The sequence below is a fragment of the Trichomycterus rosablanca genome, chromosome 3, assembly GCF_030014385.1.
Source record: "Trichomycterus rosablanca isolate fTriRos1 chromosome 3, fTriRos1.hap1, whole genome shotgun sequence".
Lineage (NCBI taxonomy): Eukaryota > Metazoa > Chordata > Actinopteri > Siluriformes > Trichomycteridae > Trichomycterus > Trichomycterus rosablanca.
Genome location: NC_085990.1, coordinates 5,544,289 through 5,566,947, shown reverse-complemented (window position 1 = coordinate 5,566,947; position 22,659 = coordinate 5,544,289). Strand labels below are relative to the sequence as shown.

At 39.6% G+C, this 22,659-nt stretch overlaps 2 protein-coding genes across 2 annotated transcripts; both read left to right on the top strand.

Annotated features, from left to right (window-relative positions):
• The first annotated feature begins 391 nt into the window (after positions 1-391).
• Positions 392-4,906, top strand: zgc:174888 (uncharacterized protein LOC558116 homolog). Its single transcript, XM_062991741.1, has 5 exons — positions 392-839; positions 1,010-1,125; positions 1,233-1,301; positions 2,961-3,092; positions 4,450-4,906. The coding sequence occupies exons 1-5, from the start codon at positions 827-829 to the stop codon at positions 4,780-4,782; spliced, it is 663 nt and encodes a 220-aa protein (XP_062847811.1). The 5' UTR covers positions 392-826; the 3' UTR covers positions 4,783-4,906.
• Positions 4,907-10,013: 5,107 nt separating this feature from the next.
• grwd1 (glutamate-rich WD repeat containing 1) lies at positions 10,014-21,432 on the top strand. Its single transcript, XM_062992528.1, has 7 exons — positions 10,014-10,227; positions 12,243-12,360; positions 13,226-13,397; positions 14,242-14,452; positions 14,547-14,692; positions 16,238-16,429; positions 20,581-21,432. Exons 1-7 carry the CDS (start codon positions 10,014-10,016, stop codon positions 20,887-20,889), a joined length of 1,362 nt encoding a protein of 453 aa, XP_062848598.1. The 3' UTR covers positions 20,890-21,432.
• Positions 21,433-22,659: the final 1,227 nt, after the last annotated feature.

The window sequence follows — 22,659 nt, the reverse complement described above, 5'->3', positions numbered from 1 at the left end:
GTCTCCAAATCCCAAAATGTTTCATACTGCACCTTTAGCCTATAATATTTTTAAATATATTTGTTATTATCCAGGGCTACACTGACTGTGATTCATCAGGTTTGGGCCAGCAAAGGGTGCATAACTGAATGCTGTCGTCACTGAATTGGGTCATGTCACAGGGAGCACATGATGCCCCACAATGACTCTGCAACACTGCGTCTGGTCTATATGAGACGCCTGCGTTTAACAATCTGAAATCCAAACTACTGACTCAGAGGCCCTTCCTTCCTAGTCACAGTCCCTGTGTAAGAGAGGAGGGGGAACTGCAAAGCCGACCCAGTAAGTGAATGGGGTGCTGGAATGAAAAACAGAAGGCTCCTGGAGCGCATGTTTAAGCCTGTGCTGGGCTTGCAGGCCCACTGAGAGCAGAAAAGGGAGGTGGGGATGGTTTTCCCTTTCGATTAAGGGAAAAGAGGAGGAGAGAGAGCTGGAAAGGGGTGTCAGATGGTTGAGTCTCCAGGACTTCACATTCAGTTTGCTCATGATTAGAACAGGGCGAAGGGAAGAAGGGGGAAAGAGGCTGAACAAGGGGCCACAGAGTGAAAGTAAAAATTAAAGGGGGCTTGGAAAGTACCAGAAGGATCAGCAGACCAGACCAGGCTGAGACACAGTGTGGAGACACAGTGTGGTGTGCAGAAGACAATCGATACACACACCTACGAGGAAATCTTAGGGATTTAAAAGTTGTTTATGGAGACAGTCATCAGCACAGCGCCATAAACTTGGTCGTCATAAAAAAGACAAAGCATAATGGGAAACACTGAGCCAATGGGCCGGTAGAAGCATGGTACCAACAGGTAAGCAGTACAGCCAGCATGCTGGATCTGGGTTTATTAGATTATTATATAGACATCTGAGTCATGTGTGATTGATTGATTATTAATTATTGCGCCATAAAGTCAGAAAATACGTTTTCGATCCGATTTACTTAGTGAAGACACTCCTCCTCTGTCTGCTTACCTCCTAGTTGTGTTGCTTTTATCAGTATTGACTGTACAAGGAAGCGCTGAGTGCGATGATCTGAAGAAAGCGACAGTCAGTAACCTCAAAAAATCCATCAAGCAAGAGCGACAGATCGGATTTGTAAGTGCTTTTTAAAAACTACTATTTTAAAAGGTTAATTGAATGTATTTATAAGTGGTAATAGATCAGCAGGAATAACAGACGCGTTTGTTTTGTCTGTATTGCAGCTGAAAGTCTTTCCAAAAAATTACTACGTTCAGCATCATCTTAATGGAAGCACCAAGTGTGAGGAACCGGTGAGAAAACATTCACATTTCTGTCTGGGTTCAATGAAAGTCTGTAGCAAACTGTTAAGCCTGTTGTTTACAATTATGCATTCATATAAAGGTTAAAATGTGCATATACTTGTGGGAAACGTGTATGTTTAAAAATGCACTAGGCAAGTATGAATGCATGCAAGCAGCATCTCAGATTATTAAGTTTACTTTTTTAGTTGTTTTTTTCATGTCCATATAAATAGGGTTAGTTTAAATGCAAAGCAAACAAAAGCTGAGAGCACAACAGCATTAAGAGAGAACATGAGAATGCAAATACATTACCAGGAATACAGCATTTCAAAATCCCTGCATTTCAAAATCACTGTATTCACTGAAATTAAAAACGTTTTAAAAACGCCGCACTTACTGAAACTAGATACAGTAGGGTCACATTATAATTTTAGCTGTTGTCACTGCAAAAGTTATTGCAAAGTTTTCAGAGTGCAGCATTCCTTAATTGTTTTTTTTTGTTTCAGTTAATGCAGCGTTTTTAGAATGCAGCGTTTTTTTGTTGTTGTTTCAGTTAATGCAGCATTTTCAGAATGCAGCGTTTTTGAATTGCTCTGTTTTGAAATGCTGCGTTTCTGGCAATGTATCTGCATTCATTTTTAATGTTGTTAAGATCTCAGCTTTGTTTGCTTTTTAAATGTTGTTGTGATGTGACTCAACGGGCCACTGTTGGGTTCTCCTGCTAAGGTTGGAAACAAAAACAAATTGTTATACTACAGTATATTAAGAGGAAATCATCTATGTGGTTTAATTTAATCTAGGAATTTTGCCATATATTAATTGCTATAGATGTAAAGTCTGTGGGGCTTAGGGAAGCTTCTGCTCCTACGCTGTCAATGTAATCAGCCACAAACTTCAGTCATTGAAAGGCCTATCCCAGCCCTTCAATGGGCGCAAGGCACACAGTAACACCCTGGACCGGGCGCCAGTCCATTGCAGGGCAGACACACACACACACACACACACACACACACACAAACACATACACACACCCAATCACCTATAGGGCAAATCAGTGTCTCCAACTAACCTGACTGCATGTTTTTGGACTGTGGGAGGAAACCGGAGCTCCTGGAAGAAACCCACGCAGACATGGGGAGAACATGCAAACCCCGTACAGAAAGGACCCGGACCGTCCGACCTGGTGATCAAACCCAGGACCTTCTTGCTGTGTGGCGACAGTGCTACCTACTAAGCCACCGTGCCGCCCCTTTCCAGCAGATTAATCATTACATTTGCTGTGTGTATATTTTGACAGTATATTTTCTGAAAACCTTTAACAAATGTATGAACCTAAATTTGTTGTTTTTAAACAGAAAAAAAGATGCAGAAATTATCCCCTGCCAAGACATACATGTCCTTATAGATTAGTATGAAGATTGTATATAACATTATGCCTAGCTAAAATGACAATACCAATCCAATGTCTGGAAAAAATGACTCAGAATTGCTTTACTGATGTTGTAGATTTATTGGTTGTCATTTAAATTGAGTTAGCATTTGTACAGTTGACCATAACAGTCAAGTGTGTGTGATTTCATTTATTTACCCAATAATGCTAATGTTATATATTGTATTTATTCATCCATATCTCACACAGTTGTGTGTATGTATTTTATGTTTATGCAGTGCTGTGTGTTCAGGGCGGTCATGCTTCTTTCACATTCCTGGGAGCAGCTCCTACTGCACCTCGAACCTATTCACATCAAACATACATTCATCACTGAGCTGATGTTTAACTTGAATATTATTGGGGAGGAGGTAAGAACACCCACAGTCCATACACAGTAATGCATTATTCCACACGATTACATGCAACACACCATCTTGGGGGAAAATCATTTGTACTGAATGCGCCGTCTTGAATAAATAGGTTATGTAATATCACTTTCTAGAATAATAAACAGTTCTAATTAAAATTCTTCAGCATATTAAACACTTTGAGTTTTGATGGTTGATGGATGTCAATTTTATAGTAATAACAACTACAAAGAGTCACACATGTGCCTGTCTATGCACTACCCCTATAGTGAACCATATACAGTGGCGTAACTAGGAGCTCATGGGCCCCAGTGCAAAAAAAATGTGCGCCCCCTCAACAAATTTTATATATATATATATATATATATATATATATATATATATATATATATATATATATATATATATATATATATATTTAAACCCCAATATATACATATACCAATCAGGAAAAACATTAAAACCACCTCCTTTTTTCTACACTCACTGTCCATTTTATCAGCTCCACTTACCATATAGAAGCACTTTGTAGTTCTACAATTACTGACTGTTATTGGTCATCTTCTAGACCTTCATCAGTGGTCACAGGACGCTGCCCACGGGGTGCTGTTGGCTGGTGGACTATTCTCAGTCCAGCAGTGACAGTGAGGTGTTTAAAAACTCCATCAGCGCTGCTGTGTCTGATCCACTCATACCAGCACAACACACACTAACACACCACCACCATGTCAGTGTCACTGCAGTGCTAAGAATGATCCACCACCCAAATAATACCTACTCTGTAGTGGTCCTGTGGGGGGTCCTGACCGTTGAAGAACAGCATGAGCATGAAAGGGGGGTAACAAAGCATGCAGAGAAACAGATAGACTACAGTCAGTAATTGAAGAACTACAAAGTGCTTCTATATAGTAAGTGGAGCTGATAAAATGGACAGTGAGTGTAAAAACAAGGAGGTGGTTTTAATGTTATGGCTGATTGGTGTATATATATATCATTAAGTATACACATAAGTATACAAGTAAATGTGGTCAAATCTGTATATTGTTATACCCTTACAACCTTGACAATCTTTATCTCAGTGACATAAAATCATTCCCGTTTAGGTTATAACAGTACAAACTGTAGAAATGTACAACAGGATTATTGCTTATTCAGTGTGCTGTACTTAGAAGTTCAGCTTTCATCTGTGAATAAATGACTCATTTATTATTTTACTTCAGGAGTATTCGGTGTCACGTTTATTCTTGGCCCAGGTTTTTAGTGTTGTCCTGTTTGCTTCTTCAGCCTAGCAGCTCTAAACTTGCCTGTTTATTACATCCTACAATAAGACTTTTGGTAATAATCACTGTGTTTACAGGGCTTTCAGGAAACTCCAGATCCTTCCTTCTTCCCGTCTGTTCACTCCTCTCCTGGAGCTCTACTCGACTTCACCTCTGAGGTTTTCTCTAAATGGCTGGATCTGAACTGTCCTGTTGGAGATAGAACTTGCGTCTTTGCCACCCCAGCACCAGCGGAAGAAGAAATTGCTGAAGGAGTGGTTGAGAAGTTGCGTTGTGAGAAAAGTGGAGACAGAGCAAAACGATGTGTGACTAACAGAGACATGGGACGGTCTGCTTCTCCTCTGCTTTTGCTTTGTACCATGTTTTCTCTGAGGATGCTTCTGGATGTGGTACTGGGAGAGCTCGGATAAGGGCAAAGCTTTGTACATAATGAAAAACTGAGGGATCATGACTGATCATACTTAGTATTTGTATATGGTACTATAATTTGTAAAGGTTGAACTAATTATTTGTTAATGAAGAAGATGTATTTGCTGCTGGTGGAATATGTGGGTGTTCATTTAAAAGTCTGGGCATCTCTTGTTTTATATATATATATATATATATATATATATATATATATATTTTTTTTTTTTTTTTTTTTTTTTTTTTTTATGCATTTTCTCCCCTTTTTCTCCCTTTTATCGCGTCCAGTTGCCCGATTGCGTCATGCTTCCTCTATGTTTGTTTTTGATATTAATCTTGAACCCTATAAATCAGAAGAGGCCAGCTTATTTCTAAGGTACCATGGAGGTCAGGGAGTACAATTTAAATTTTTGTGCTTTACAGCTCTAAATCCTTCAGCTATACTCAGGAAGTTAGTGTTAAATAACTGATTCGCTGTCATCTTAATTGTGAAGCTATTAAATTGTGAGTAGTATGTAAGTAATGTAATGTAATGTAATGTTATGTTAATGTATTCATTAACACTGATTAATTCTTTATTGGTAAGAAGATGTTAATTAACGTTTTGTAACGGCACATGCGTGGCACTAAAGTTGCTAAAAATGTAGTATTTCCATAGAAACAGCTCATTCACATAAGCTTGTTTGCAAATGCAAAGTTTTTATTAAATGTAGCTTAACACACTTAAATATTACAGCTGTGCAAACTGCCTTTATAGTGACTTTGGCAAAGTTTTGAATGTGCTTTTCCCATTCATCATGCTTCATGTGGCTCTGGAGTTTTACAGCCTGTCATTTATGCCACCTCTTACCCCGTAGCAACATGTCTGTATGGACTTTGGGTGGCAAATGACCATTTGCCATGAAGACTAGTAAAAACAGTAAAATCTGTCATGGATGTTCCATCTCATTAAATCTAACAATAAACGGTTAAAAATCATGTTGTATTCAGATCTCTTGGCTTTTCAAATCACAGTCTCTCATTTACAAAGTATTTAGACTATTTGAAAACCTTCTCCAGAGAATACAGACACTCTCAGAAGTTTACCCTTTACCCAACAAGGCCCCGAAGCATAAATCCAGAAAATATTGCAGTGGCTTTGGGGCCACTCACTCACTTTCTATGAGTGGTCCAGCCAAAACACAGACTTAAATTCAATCTAAAATCTGTGATGAGACAGCTTGTAGAGACGTATACAAAAAGTCTTGCGGCTATAAATGTGCCAAAGTATTAAATAAAAGCCTAAATCCTTTTGAGAATAAGAGAGTTCAGCTTTTTTTTTTTAATGCATTTTCTCCCCATTTTCCTCTCGATTTAGCTCACTCAATTTTGTCTTCCGCTTCTGAGAGACACCAGATTAAATCCGAGGAGAGCACGTTGCTGTACACACTGTACTCGAACCGAGGAGTTCAGAAACTCGGTGCTGATGTGCTAGCAGAACATCCCGCTGCTCCACCTGGGCGTCCAATTCATTTTCCAAGACCTCTAAAAATATAAACTGATGGCAAAACATTGCAGTTAAATCCATTTAATTCAAACGAACCACAAAAAGTATATAAAAAATCATTCATTCCTTCATTGTCTGTTTTACCAACGTTTATCCTAGAATAATCAAGGGATCTGAATAATATCTGAATTCATTGTAATGTTGTAGTATTTTTAGTATTTAGTATTTTAGTTAGTATAATTTGAAATAAAACTGTGATGGTTCTGTTTAGCTGAATCAGGTGAGATACAGAACAGGAACATCCAGACAAGACTTAGAGTCACTGATCTTATTGTTTGACAGCTTGCTTTTGGGTTTTTTTCCCCCCACAACATTGCAAATGCAAACAGCAAATGACACATTATAAAGCCCAAAGCCTAAATACCCTGAATGTAGGACTTTAGCAGTTACAGTATAACTATTAAAATGGGACATTCATAGTTAGTAAGTAAAATACATAGATGTAACATCATGTCTTAATGAAGTTTTTTTTAAATGTTAATAGAATCATGACATGAAAGTGTTCTTTGGTACTATTAAAGATTTAAAAATAGTTATTGTGGTCAGTGCAGACTGTAGCAGCCTCATGAATTGTAGATGATGTTAAAACCCCTATTTTGGTGATTAGCTAATGTGTTATTGCACATTGTGTGTGTGTTGTTTATAATGTCACAAAGCTTTCTTTGTTCTCACTTTTTAGAATAACTGTGTAAATATGTACATTTTAAGAATTTGTCATTTGGTAATTTATATTTACTGTAATAACTTGTGACCCTAGATATATCAGGCTGCAGCACATAATGTCTACTTACTTTGTTATATAGTTATATTTCTTAAAGTCTACTGATAAACATCAAATGAGCAGTGAGTCAAACCAAAATACAAAATACAAAATAAATTATATAAATGAGACATTTATAGAAATATAAAAAACATTAAAAATACAATAGCATACATTTTGACCATAAGCTTGCTGTGCATCCCATTCTACTAGACACTTAATATACATTTGCCCTCTTTTTTGTAGACCTTGCCTTTTGGACAGAGGCATTATCATGATAGAACCATTATCACAAAGTTGGAAACATACAGTATAATATGTTTTTAATAATTGATTTTATACACCTGCTAGCTCTGGGTGTGGCAAAAAAATACGAATTAGTTTTGTTTCCATACTTATAGTCATAAAATGTATAAGACCCTGTTTTTAGCACACTCTAGCAAATTTCTGGTGTTTACATTTGTGTTTAAAAGAAGCCTTAATTTTTGCATGGTTTGCAAACAGTTGTTGGCATGAAGGTGATGTCTAGCTGTAGAAAATGCATTTGTTTAACGTAACCACTGTTACAGACCTGTTAATACTACATTGTCTGTGCACGTGTAAAATGTAACGCTTTTATGCAAGTTGGGAAGCTGTTAATGCCTGAATGTAATACCAAATTTAATAATAATATGCAGAATATAAAAGCACCCTTCACGTTTTTAATAAATGACTTTGTCTATTTTATTCTACAGCAAATAAATTACAATTCAGACATGGTGGTGGTGTGTTAGTGTGTGTTTTGCTGGTATGAGTGGATCAGGCACAGCAGCACTGATAGAATTTTTTAATACTGTGTCCACTCTATTAGACACTCCTACCTAGTTGGTTTATCTTGTAGATCTAAATTCGGAGACGATCGGCGATCATCTATTGCTGCTGTTTGAGTTGGTCATCTTCTAGACCTTCATCAGTGGTCAGAAGACGCTGCCCATGGGGCGCTGTTGGCTGGATATTTTTGGTTGGTGGACTATTCTCAGTCCAGCAGTGACAGTGAGGCGTTTAAAAACTCCATCAGCGCTGCTGTGTCTGATCCACTCATACCAGCACAACACACACTAACACACCACCACCATGTCACCTGCTCTGTAGTGGTCTTGGGAGAGTCCTGACCATTGAAGAACAGCACAAAACAAACAAAGCATGCAGAGAAACAGATGGACTACAGTCAGTAATTGTGCTTCTATATGGTAAGTGGAGCTGATAAAATGGACAATGTGGGTAGAAACAAGGAGGTGGTTTTAATGTTATGGCTGGTTGGTGTAAGTTCTGTCCAGCTGTGTAAGACACTTATTAAATCTTATGCCGAGTTACCTCCCCATCTGTTTTAAATTACTGGTAGAATGTTACTGATAAGGAAATGTTAAAAAAAAATCCTCATGTTATGCTGATCCTGGGGATTCCAGAGCCAAAACAAAGACAGTAGGCTTTAGGCAGAATTACACCCTGGACAGGACAGTAAGTTATTACAGGACGCTTCAGATTTACATGCTTACTTGCTCACATCTGGAAGCAATTAAGACCAGCCAGTCCAACAAACCTGCCAAACTAGTAACATACAGTACAGACTGAAGGTGAGTCTTGTTTCCAAGTCTTCAAGACCCTGGTGCTGTGCTGTAGTCAAGACTGTCTCATCTGAAATTATGTTCCGTATTACATGAAAACAAGACAAGAGGAGGAAAGTTAATGCTGAAGATCAGGATGAGGAGCAGTTTGGAGCTGTTTAGGTAGAGTGGTTAACTTCAGGGCAGGTAAATAAGGCAGAAATTCAGAATACAAACATGATGTATGTATTTACTCCAAGATGCATTAAAAAAAGCAGTATTTTTAGAGAGCCATGCAATTCCACACATAACCACTAGTCATATCATATGATTTGCTTTGCAGACCTGCCTTTATGTGTTTTTTTAATTATATCTGACCATCCAGACAAACTTTCTTTTAGCAAATGATAAATCTGGGTTATACAAGAGGCTTTGTGTGTGTGTGTGTGTGTGTGTGTGTGTGTGTGTGTGTGTGTGTGTGTGTGTGTGTGTGTGTGTGTGACTGGCGATTGCACCAACAAGAGCCTAAAAGAATTATGCTATTGTTTATGACACTGCCTTCATTCTACTCCCTGCAACAGAAAGTGAGAAATGCAAAATTAAAGCTGTCACACACACACACACACACACACACACACACACACACAAATGACCTCTTCAAACAGTATTTGAGTGAAAATGTAAACAAGGCATAGATTAAATATATTTTTTTATATATGTCCAAATGTTTATGTGGCTTTTCGGGTGTAAAATTTTATGGTGGAACTGAGTGAAACAAAATCCAGTATTTGATTGGACGTGCTGAAAAGGGAGAAAAGGGGGAGAAAATGCATAAATTAAAAATTTTAAAAAATAAAATAAATGGATCTTTATGACATCCCAAGACTTGGTGGCTCGGTGGGTAGCACTGTCGCCTCACAGCAAGAAGGTTCTGAGTTCGATTCCCAGGTGGGGCAGTCCGGGTCCTTTCTGTGTGGGGGTTTGCATGTTCTCCCCGTGTCTGAGTGGATTTCTTCTGGGTGCACTGGTTTCCTCCCACAATCCAAAGATATTCAAGTGAGGTGAATTGGAGATTCAAAATTTTCCATGACTGTGTTTGACATTTAAAAACTTGTGAACTGATGAACCTTGTGTAACCAGTAACTACCTGTCCTGTCTTGAGTGTAACCAAAGTGTAAAACATGACGTCTTACACCCCTCTAGGCTCTCTAGGGCCTCTGGTTAAGAACCAGTGCATTCGAGGTTACTGGGACTGAACTGGGACTGGATCTGTAAATGTGAAGGTCACGTGACGTTGATGACGTGACGGTAAACACGCGTAAGCTGGGGTCTGGAGTCTCTTTCAAAATGGCTGCGCCCGATGAAAACACGCTTCCTCAGAAAGATGAAGATCTGGAGGACATGGAAGCGAGCGATAGTGATGAGGATGAAATGGAGGAAGAAGGGCAGGCTGAGGGAGGGGAAAGCAAGGTTTATGTACCCGGTATTCAGCCACTTCAGCCAGGAGAGGAGCTGGAAATGGACCGATCAGCTTACCGCATGTACCACGAGTGCCAGACAGGCAAGTTCTGGCTAACCTGTAGCACTAAAGCATTAAAGTTTATCTAACAACTGTTTATAAGTTATTACATAAAACATCAGTAACCAGCTGTGCTTGTTTGCTGGCTCGGTAGTGGTTATTTCACCTGACCGTGTTTATCTGTGGAAAAAGTAAACAGTTCTAGTGTTCCTAGCAGGGAATCGGTTCAACTGACTCGTAAGATTTAATTCGATTCCCAGATGGAGCGGTCTGAGTCTTTTCTGTGTGGAGTTTGCATGTTCTCCCCCTGTGTGCGTGGGTTTCCTCCGGGCGCTCCGGTTTCCTCCCACAGTCCAAAGACGTGCAAGTGAGGTGAATTGGAGATGCAAAATTGTCCACGACTGCGTTTGACAACAAACTTGTGTGTAAAACTTGACGGTAAAATCCTAATAAATAAATAAATAAATATCGCCTCCACTGGGACAGTGGTAGCCTAGTGGGTGGAGCTTTGGGCTATCAACCGGAAGATTGGCGGTTCAAATCCAGGCTCTGCTATGCACTGTTGGGTCCTTGAGCAAGGCCCTTAACCCTTTCTGCTCCAGGGGCGCCGTACGATGGCTGACCCTGTGCTCTGACCCCAGCTTCCAAACAAGCTGGGATATGTGAAGAAAGAACTTCATTGTACTGTACATCTGTATATGTATACATGACAAATAAAGGATATTTTCACTGCTGAAACAGTCCACTCCACTTCTGACTAAGGAGGGCTGTAAAAAAGTCCCTCCAACATGTGTGCTGTAACTGACCAGGTGACCACCTGCACCAGGTTGGGGATCAGTGTTGCGCACTGACAGGCATAAACCGACCTCCATTATCCCCTGTCATCGATCAGATGCTACTGACCAGCCAGCAGAGGTCATAATTGCAGCAGCTATTAGGAATTCCTCTGGCCCTCCCCCTCCTGGACAATCCAATTATTGTCTGTATAGGTGTCTGGCTTGGTGATAGCAAGGCAGATTTAAATTCTCAAGTTCAAATGTCAGCACTGGTGGGCTAGTAGTTTTACAGATGCAACAATTTTTCTAGGTGTAAATAAGTTCATGTATCTTATATTTACATGTAACAAACGTCTGCACATTTTTATACAGTTATTGTTGACTCATTTTTTTCAAAATACTGAAAGAAAACTAAACTTTAAATGTATCGTCCAACATAGTTGCATACTTCATTTTAAGTAATTTAGGATGAAACTGTGTGCAGGTTATATTGTTAGTGTATTAAAGTACTCACAGTATGGATGTGATGTTTAGCTAACAACTATTATTTCCAGCTTGGCGTTCTGTGATGGAGGAACTGAAATTGGGCAACTAGCAGAGACTGATCCTGGGCATGTGTCGGCCAGCTTGGGTGTGACATCGCATTCCAAAGCAGGATTTTATTGCCAAGTTTTACAAAGCATCACTAGAGTAAACAGCAAACAGTTGGCTGAATCAGTTTCACCATGTGGGATTAACTCCAGAGATTTAGCATCAATCTCAAGCTTAGGATCTGAGACTCGACTTCCAGCTCTGTCGAGCATTAACCATCCAAGTGGAACTTGTATAGAGAGCCACATTAATGACAAGCAGCCTTGTATATTTATATATATATATATATATATATATATATATATATATATATATATATATGTGTGTGTGTGTGTGTGTGTGTGTGTGTGTTTTTCTTTCATATTTCACTGTATATGATAGTTTTACACTGAAGCAGAGATTCGGTAGCTACTATTTGTTGGCAACAATAGACTGAATCTGTATTAGAATTTATTGGAAGTTACATTTTCTTTGATTTACATGGTTTGAAAAGGTTTGCATCTCTGTATTTTATACAATGACCATGTGGGATATTAGAGATGCTGTGCTCGGGTCATGAAATAGCAAATCACAAATGTTAATGTGCAGATATTGTTTTGGTAAGTGTGCACAATTTTGTCTTAAAAAAAGTTTCTTTTAGGGTAAAACCACTGATGGCAAAACAATAATCCTCTTAAATGTACTTCCCAGGTGCACCTTGTCTGAGTTTTGATGTGGTGTGTGATGGTCAGGTAGAAGGTAGAGAGACATTTCCTCTCTCTATGGTGCTGTGTGCGGGGACCCAAGCAGACACGGCTCTCAGCAACAGGTTGGTTCATTTCCTTGCCCAGTAACGACAAGTCTAGTTGTATGTGGTCTATTGTAAGGTATAGGTGAAGTAAAAGTTATTTCTCGACTGTATGATCAAATGTTGCTGCTTATTCGTAACCTAAAAGAATTTGAGATCCTTAAACAAAATTAGGAGTAATATAACACAAAGAAAAGGTCAGTACCAGCACTACACATTGTGTAAAATAATTTAAGATTAGGAAACAAAGTTTGCAGGCACCCATATCACCCTTGTCAAAACAGGGCACAGGGCAACCACTGCTCCATGTGTGTTTACCCCTCAGCATTTACTGCATTTAAGTTACCATGTCATTGGCACTAACACACCCATACCATCACAGACAGTGGATTTTAAACTTGACATTAGTAACAATCAGAAATATCTCTGGATTCTCTAAATATTGTAATGCTATTATGTACTGTATATGGTGGAAATATTAAATATCTTGCAGTTGGCCTTCAAGAAACATCAAATGCAATTTCCTACTAAGCGGCAAACCACAATCCATTCTTGCTTGTAAATGACTGGACCTTTATTATTATTCTTTAACATGATAGCATCACCTGTCACCTGTTCATCTGTTTACCTGTGTAATGTTTAAGCAGTTGTCTTTAATAATTCAGCAGACTTCCCAGTCATACACTGCCAGCATCAGATTAGGAAACATTAGCTATAAAAGACGAATCATTGATTTTTGTTTTTATTTTGACCTACTGTCCCAGTTTTTTTAGAATTGCTTTTGTATCTGTCATTGTGACTTGAATCTGATGAAATATTATCGTCTTATAACAAGTTTAGTTACAGTGAATTAAATAAATAACAATGCCATTTTGTCTTTGACCAGATTGATTGTCATGCGCATGCACAACCTGTTTGGCACCGAAAACCAGCCTGAAAATGAGGATGAGGAGGAGAACAGTGAGGAGGAGAGCAGTGATGATGAGGAAGATCTGGAAAAGAAGCCACAGATGGAGTTGGCTATGATGCCACATTATGGAGGAGTCAATAGAGTCAGAGTGAGTGACTGGTTATAATCTTTATCTTTAATTTCTTATATCTTTCATCATTACTGAATCACAAGTTTGAGTAAAGTTAGAGGGAGAAAATCAGATTTTTTTGATCAGTATTGTGCTATATTAATTACGACTGTTTTCTGTAGTGTAGAAGTTCCAGGCTTCTGCTTATGTAAAGCCCCATGGCATCTTTTTAAATTTCCATTTACATCTTTCCATATATATTTTTTAAATAAAACAACTGGGCTCACTGGGCACAATGCAGTAACAATGGTAAAATATTACACATGAGGTGAAATGATGGTTGAAGTGGGCAGTCTGGATGTGATTCCTGTCTGTGTGGAGTTTGGATGTTCTCCCTGTGTTCATAAGGGGCCTCTGGTTTTCTCCAACAAATCCAAAGACTGTAGCTACTAAAAAAGTGTGTGTGTGTGCGTGTGTGCGTGTGTGCGTGTGTGCGTGCGTGCGTGCGTGCGTGCGTGCGTGCGCTCGCTCTGTTATGTACTGACGACCTCTCTGGGGTGTTTCCCGCCTTTCGCCCAATAAATTAGACCCACTGTAGGATAACCCAGTGGTAAAACAGAGACAGTAAAGGAATACATTTATGAATGTTAGAAAAGCTATGCATGTAAAGACACAGAATGCACTGCCCGGGTGATGCTTATGAAACTATGTTGACTGTTGAGAGTGAAGTATTTTGGGTAATGAGGTAAAACAGTCACACTTTAGTATGTTTGATTTGTTTTGACTGCAGAGCTCAAAATCCAGTGTTCAGTCAGAAGTAAACAAACGTGACCACATGACACTTTTGTGTGTATTAATGTACATTTGACCTCTGTGGGTTCAGGTGACTCAGCGTGGTGAGCAGACGTTGGCTGCAGTCTGGTGTGAGAAGGGTCAGGTGGAGATTTTTGATCTTCGATCGCAGCTGGAGGCCGTTCACAGTTCCGCTGCTATGGCAGCGTTCATAAAGCAGAATAAGGAGGCCACACCCTTGTTCAGTTTTTCAGGTCACATGTCTGAAGGATTTGCCATTGACTGGTCTCCTAAAGAACCAGGTTAGAGGTTTTACTTATATTTTATCTGCCCTGAAGTGATAAAGATAAAAATGCTCTTATGTATACTAACGTGTCAGGACTTAATGCTTCACAGGCCGCCTTGTAAGTGGGGACTGCAAAAAGAACATTCACTTGTGGGAACCTCAGGAGGGTGGAACTTCTTGGAAAATTGACCAGCGACCATTTAGCTCCCACACCAAGTCAGTGGAGGACCTCCAGTGGTCACCGACTGAAGCTACAGTAAGTCAGATGTGCCAAACAAAGGTTCTAAGTCAGGGGTGTCCAAACTTTTCTTTTTGGGGGGCCTATTTGTGTAGAAATTATGCAAACACAGGCCACAGAGTCTTGTAATTAAATAAATAAATAAAACAATTCTACTTCCTTTTTATTTGAGTGACTAATGATCTATCGTCAACATTGTTCTGTGAACTAAGATTTTGCCGATTTCACTCACCAGTTTATAATCCTAATGGGAATACTATTATATTATTTAAATTAAACGTACCCACTTCTCTGAAATCTTTGGCATCCGCTGTCTAGTTTTTGTTTCTTTGGAGCCGCCGTGTTTATCCAAAAACTCGGGAACGTCAGTGAAGGTGTAACGTTAATGTTTTGAGTCGGGGAAAGAAGACTGGGAGAGTTATAGATTTGTTTTATGCAACAGTGACACCCCGAGGGGATAAACAGATCAAGCTGTTTTTAAAACCTGCTTAATAGCAGAGCCAACTTTAATTTGACTGTATTTCTAAAATACCTCGCGAGCTGTTTCAAAAATGGTAAAGGGCGCGCAAATGGCCTGCGAGCCATAGTTTGGACATCCCTGTTCTGAGTAGACATGTACAGTACAGTACAGTACAGTGTAAAATAATGCCTATTCCTAGCTCTTTAAATATAATCAGCATTTAGCAGCATTTAGGCCAGCGACCTTCTGATCACTAGTCCAGTACTTTAACCACTGAGCTACCACTGCCCACCACATATGCTTTTAGACGGTAGCCCAAAAGCTTTTTTTATAAACATTGAAAAACCAAGAGGTTTTATTGGTTATTAAAACATTGGCAGGTTCTTGGCTGTCCATCAAGCAAGGAGGTCAGTAAAATGCTGAATCTTTTAAGATGCTTCAAAGTGCTTGATATTAATGTTTGACTATTTCTTACAGCACCTCTAACCAGAATTACACAACTAAAGGATTCATTAAATATTACACGTGTGTGTGTGTAAAACAATAAAACTTTGCCATTTTCCTAGCAGCAGTGCAGTTATATTTGCCACAAGCTTACAAGCTCATTTTGAAAAGTAACAATATGATCATGCCAAATTGTGGTATTCAATTAGGAACTGAATCTGTTTTAATGTGCTTATTATTAGACTAATCTTGTCAGTAGGGCAGCATAGTTTTACATTTACATTTTCAGCATTTAGCAGATGCTTTTATCCAAAGCGACTTACAGTACTGTGACAGTATACTGTCTAAGCAATTGAGGGTTAAGGGCCTTGCTCAAGGGTCCAACAGTGGCAACCTGGCAGTGGTGTGGCTTGAACCAGCAACCTTTGGATTACTAGTCCAGTACCCTAACTGCTAGACCACAGCTGTCCCTGCATAGTTAAAGTCTTACCTGAACACAATAGTGCATCTTAAAATAATGCACATAAAATAAGGATTTATAACTTTAATGAAGAGCTGTATTCAGTTACAAGATGATTAAACCACTGACATAAAAATAATTTAATGTAAATGTTAGTTGTATCAGTTTTCATGTCTGCTTGTTATTTTGTGACCCGCAGGTTTTCGCCTCCTGCTCAGTGGATCACTCCGTTCGGATTTGGGACATTAGGGCTCCACCGAACTCGATGCTATCAGCCAACGAGGCACACTCGACAGATGTTAATGTCATCAGCTGGAATCGGACTGAACCATTCCTGCTGTCTGGAGGGGATGATGGGCTTCTGAAGGTGTGGGACCTACGACAGTTTCAGGTAAGATTTCTGCTGTATGACTTAATAACCCAGATTTCCCTTGTTATTTAACAGCATACTGACATTAACAGTGTGGGTGTCTGGCTCATGACAAGAAGCTTGTTTTCTGCTTGACCTGGTGATTTGGTTTGGTACCTTTCACAAGTATCACTGTGTGTTCTAAAAATTAGAAGACATCTTGTGTATTGATGTGCCAAATACTTAAACACACACACACACACACACACACACACACACACACACTCCATGTACCATTAAAAATCCACATACAATAAATCAGATGGACTTTTAAGTTAAGAAGTTTAAAAAAAGGTCATTAAATATTTCCAGTTATTAACAGGGTAATTAGGATTTTTTTAATCTCACTATGTAGATGTACACTGATCAGCCATAACATTAAAACCACCTACTTGTTTCTACACTCACTGTCCATTTTATCAGCTCCACTTACCATATAGAAGCACTTTGAAGTTCTACAATTACTGACTGTAGTCCATCTGTTTCTCTACATACTTTTTTCACCCTGTTCTTCAATGGTCAGGACCCCCACAGGACCACCACAGAGCAGGTATTATTTAGGTGGTGGATGATTCTCAGCACTGCAGTGACTGACATGGTGGTGGTGTGTTAGTGTGTGTTGTGCTGGTATGAGTGGATCAGACACAGCAGCGCTGCTGGAGTTTTTAAATACCGTGTCCACTCACTGTCCACTCTATTAGACACTCCTACCTAGTTGGTCCACCTTGTAGAAGTAAAGTCAGAGACGATCGCTCATGTATTGCTGCTGTTTGAGTCGGTCATCTTCTAGACCTTCATCAGTGGTTACAGGACGCTGCCCATGAGGCGCTGTTGGCTGGATATTTTTGGTTGGTGGACTATTCTCAGTCCAGCAGGGACAGTGAGGTGTTTAAAAACTCCAGCAGCGCTGCTGTGTCTTTTCTAATCAAACCAGCACAACACACTAACACACCACCACCATGTCAGTGTCACTGCAGTGCTGAGAAATTATACCTACTCTGTGGTGGTCCTGGGAGAGTCCTGACCATTGAAGAACAGCATGAAAGGGATGAACAAAGCATGCAGAGAAACAGATGGACTACAGTCAGTAATTGTAGAACTACAAAGTGCTTCTATATGGTAAGTGGAGCTGATAAAATGGACAGTGTGTGTAGAAACAAGGAGGTGGTTTTAATGTTATGGCTGATCGGTGTATATTATTTTAAGGACTGTACACCATTTCTAAGTATTACAGTACAGTTCTTTGTTCCAGGTTTATTCCAGGTTATGCATAACTTGTATTTGCCGTTTCCAATAGAAGAAGAGTTTTGTGCTTTTATGAAGTGTGTAGACTCAAATCTGTGCTTACACCAATGAGCCAAAACATTAGGACCATCCCTCAAAATGTGCATAACTAGGCTTTTTTTGTATGTGTTGTGTGTTACATTGAGGCATATACTGAATAATGGGCTAATAATAATTACATGTAGTTCACAAATGCAGCAGATCTGATCAGGCAGGAGTAACTTTGATAATGGCCAAATCATTATAGCCGAACAACTGGGTTGAAGTTTTTCAGAAACAGCAAGATGTGCACAAATTTAAGTACTTGCAATGAGGTGAATGTGTCACCACAAAGAGCATTGCATGAACACATTTGTAACACATTCCAAACTCTTAATTGACCCCTTGTGCAGTGCTAATTGGGACGGTGTATTCTCAGACGATACCACTCTTATCAGAACAGAACATGATGCACACCATGCCAGGCATGCCAGTGATTTTTTGTTGTTGTTGTAAGTAAAAAGATTCAAATAACTGAAACTGTGATGAACATTCTTGGAAGATCATGTAAGTACCAGTGCACAGATAGTAAGGAGTGAAATACTTTGGGTTGTTAGAGTTCTTGTTGAATTAGCCAACAGCTGTTAATGGGTGAAACACACAAAATACACTAGAACTTTTCCATTATATTCAATTATGTTCAATCAAAAGATATTCAGGAAGAAATTTGGGAAAATACATTAAAAAAAAACCACATTAACAAACATCTACAAACTCTAAATCTGGTGTCATTTTACTCTTAACACAGAAGTGCACTAAAGTTTAATCCATGAGCAGTATCATTCATGCATTATGTTTTTATTAGTACTCTTGTGCATGTATGGATTTGCTCTAGAGCAGCAGAAATTTGAATCTGTGTATGTAGCTTCATGTGGGGGCTCAGCAATGTTGCTCGTCTCATATTTCAGGTCCTCCTGCTCACTCAAACTTTAGTGCTCACACTGTCCAAGCTCAGGGTTTCAGTTCAACATAGTATTGCTAAAGCATACGGATAGGTATGTTTAGCTCATATTTAGAATAACAGATTGTAGTGTTTAAATAACTTGTTCAAACATGACATATGTAAATAGGAAGAGAAAGAGTGTCTAACCCAGAATTCAGTAATTACTATTTTAGTTATAGTTAATTTGTATAGTTAATATAATAAATAATGACCTGAGTAGGAAAGAACAACATAAGTAGCCTATTTCATGTTACACAGATGAGATATAACAACAGAATAAGCAAGGGTGGCACGGTGGATAAGTGGGTAGCACTGTCTCCTCACAGCAAGAAGGTCCTGGGTTCGATCCCCAGGTGGGGTTGTCCAGGTCCTTTCTGTGTGGAGTTTGCATGTTCTCCCTGTATCCACATGGGTTTCCTCCAGGTGCTCCTGTTTCTTCCCACAGTCCAAAGACATGCAAGTGAGGTGAATTGGAGACACTAAATTGTCCAAGACTGTTTTTGATATTAACTTGTGAACTGATGAATCTTGTGTAATGAGTAACTACCGTTCCTGTCATAAATGTAACGCATGTAATGTAAAGTGTAAAACATGATGTTAAAATTCTAATAAACAAACAAACAGAATAAGCAGCAGTGGTTATATAAATGTTTTAATGTCTTTATAGACCAAATGATTCAATATAAATAAAGTAGCTGTGGTCAACATTATTGGTAATCCTGAATATAAAGTATAACACACAAAGTATCTTCTGAAATAAAGTGTGTGCCAACTGCTTGGATATACACACTCATGTTTTATAAAGAAAAGTACAAGAAAATGATTCCAGTTCACAATTAATGGCACTCTTTGTTCATTCAGAAACGAAAACAAATCAACAAACCTATAGATATTAGACTGACCTCTCCCTACTTTCAGTGCTCACATGACTTTAATTAGCCTGTGAATGGAGGCTTTGTTTTATTCCCTTTTTTTATTCTACCTTGGCATCCCAGCTTCAACAGTTTGAATGATTATATAGAGTTTGCTACTCATGGAACAGTCAAAAACTGTGAACAGTTGATTGGACCACCTGAAAATTTGGGGGCTGAAATGAGTCAAAGAAACCACGAACATCCAAAGACCTTCAGGCAGAGCTGGAGACATCTGAAGTGATGGTTTCAATCCATACCATGTTCTTTATTTCTTTTTTAAAATGACTGTGTGTACACCGATCAAGCATAACATTTTGACCACCTTCCTAATACTGTGTTGGTCCCCCTTTTGCTACCCCATATGTAACAAACTGTGATACACTGTGTATTCTGACACCTTTCTATCAGAACCAGCATTAACTTCTTCAGCAGTTTGAGCTACAGTAGCTCGTCTGTTGGATCGGACCACACGTGCATCAATGAGCCTTGGCCGCCCATGACCCTGTCGCCGGTTTACCACTGTTCCTTCCTTGGACCACTTTTGATAGATACTGACCACTGCAGACCAGGAACACCCCTCAAGAGCTGAAGATTTGGAGATGCTCTGACGTGTCCAGCCATCACAATGTGGCCCTTGTCAAAATCGCTCAGTACTTATGCTTGCTGATTTTTCCTGCTTCTAACACATCAAGTTTGAGGATAAAATGTTCACTTGCTGCCTAATATATTCGACCCAATAACAGGTGTCGTGATGAAGAGATAATCAGTGTTAATCACTTCACCGGTCAGTGATCATAATGTTATGCCTGGTTGGTGTATGTTGACATGTAAACTTTTTTGCTAAATGTATTTGGACATGCTGTTTAAATACTGTAATGACACATAGTTGGTACATGTCCACTTATTTTTGTAATCAAGGTTGCCAGTAATGTTGTTTTTTAATTCTTTCTTAGTCTGGGCGTCCGGTGGCCAGCTTCAAGCAGCACAGTGCCCCTATAACATCGGTGGAATGGAACCCTGTTGACTCCAGCGTGTTTGCAGCCTCTGGGGCAGATGATGTAGTCAGCCAATGGGATCTCTCGGTGGAGTCATGTGACGCAGGGGAGCAGGCAGACAGCCTAAAGAAGCTCCCACCACAGCTGCTGTTCTTGCATCAGGGACAGACAGAGGTGAAGGAGCTCCACTGGCACCCCCAGATACCAGGCACCCTCGTCTCTACGGCACTGTCAGGATTCAACATCTTTAGAACTATCTCCGTCTGACAAGAACTGCACCTTTCTGCTTTCAAGTTACTTAATATTTGAATTACAGCCTGTGATTGGTTCAGTTATCCTCTCACTTCGCTTAATCATGGGCATGTGCACTGCATAGAGTCCACATCTGCATAGACTAACGTCGTTGTTTATGGACAGCAAAGGAAAAATGCAGCAGTCAGACTTCAGCCACATTGCAACAGGTCACTTGATGAAAATAGGCTTGTGAAGACTATACATCATTTGATAGTATAGTAAAGTAACTCCTTCACACTATTTTGGTTTCAACACTTAAAATAATGAGAAACAGAGACCTGTTTGCCCTCCGTACAGTTTTTAGTCTAGTATTATGACATACATGCTGTCTTAACTACTTACCTGAAGATTCGGTGCATGTTTTGTCCTCACTGAAGGTCTCTCCTCTGTATTTCTTAGTCATCTAATAAACGGAGCTAAATACATCTAGATCCAATGTTTGTACCCTGCTAAAAATTATAATTCATGTCCTTCATCTTCATGGTCACTAATAAAGCTCCATGTTGTTATACCAAATGTGTTCACATTTTTATGCATGGCAGTTTTAAAAACGAGCATAACTGTGGTGCAGCATGCAGCGTTTGGGCTGCACAACTGCAAGATCCTGCTGTAAAAATAATTACCTTGCAGCTTTGTGCATACGGTGGCTCGGTGGTCGAACTGTCGCCTCACAGCAAGAAGGTCCAGGGTTCGATCGCCAGGTGAGGCGGTTTTAGGCAGTCCGGGTCCTTTCTGTGCAGAGTTTGCATGTTCTCTCCGTGTCTGTGTGGGTTTCCTCCAGGAACTCCGGTCTCCTCCCACAGTCCAAAAACATGCCATCAGGTTGATTGGAGACACTGAATTGCCCTATAGGTGAATGGGTGTGTGTGTCTGCCCTGTGATGGACTGGCACCCTGTCCAGGGTGTTACTGTGTGCCTTGCGCCCTTGAGTGAGTGAGCTTTTCAAACCCTTGGATGGGTCGTGAGCCAAAAAATGGGTCGCAGAGAAAAGTAATAATGATTGAATAAACAATTTTTAAGAAGCACATAAACATAAAATGAACTTCATTAGATAAACACCCTTTTCTGGATACATCTTGTAAACCACGGTGGGACCAGATTCCCACTATTTTCATTAGTTAAGTTCATTTTGTTTTGCTGCATTGTTTGTGTTGCTTGTAAAATGTGGGTCGCATGTGGGTCGCTTGTAAAAAATTAAAAAACCCTGGAGTAGATTACAGTGCAGTCTGGCTCCACCAGTCTCAGGTTATTTGCATAACAGCATTTTAATTGTGCAGAAAACAGGAATGAAACAGCAGTGCAGTAACACCAAGTGTAACTGAAGAAATCCATTTATTATTGCTGATCTCTGTATCAGAAAGGTAATCTTAATAGCAAAACATGAAGTGCAGTTTTCCATGTTGTACACACACATGCAGTTACTTCAAAAGATTAAGATATACTTTATCTGTCATATATACATATACAGTTGTACAGTACAATGAAATTCTTTCCTCGCATATCCCAGCTTGTTTGGAAGCTGGGGTCAGAGAGCAGGGTCGGCCATCGTACGGCGCCCCTGGAGCAGATAGGGTTAAGGGCCTTGCTCTAAGACCCAACAGTGGCTGCATGGCAGAGCCTGGATTTGAACCACCAATCTAACAAGCTTCAACAGCTTACAGGCACAAGTGGTTAGATAAACACCTGCTTTATATCCAACTGTCTAAGGCTGCTCGAGCACAACTGATAAAATCTTTTATACAG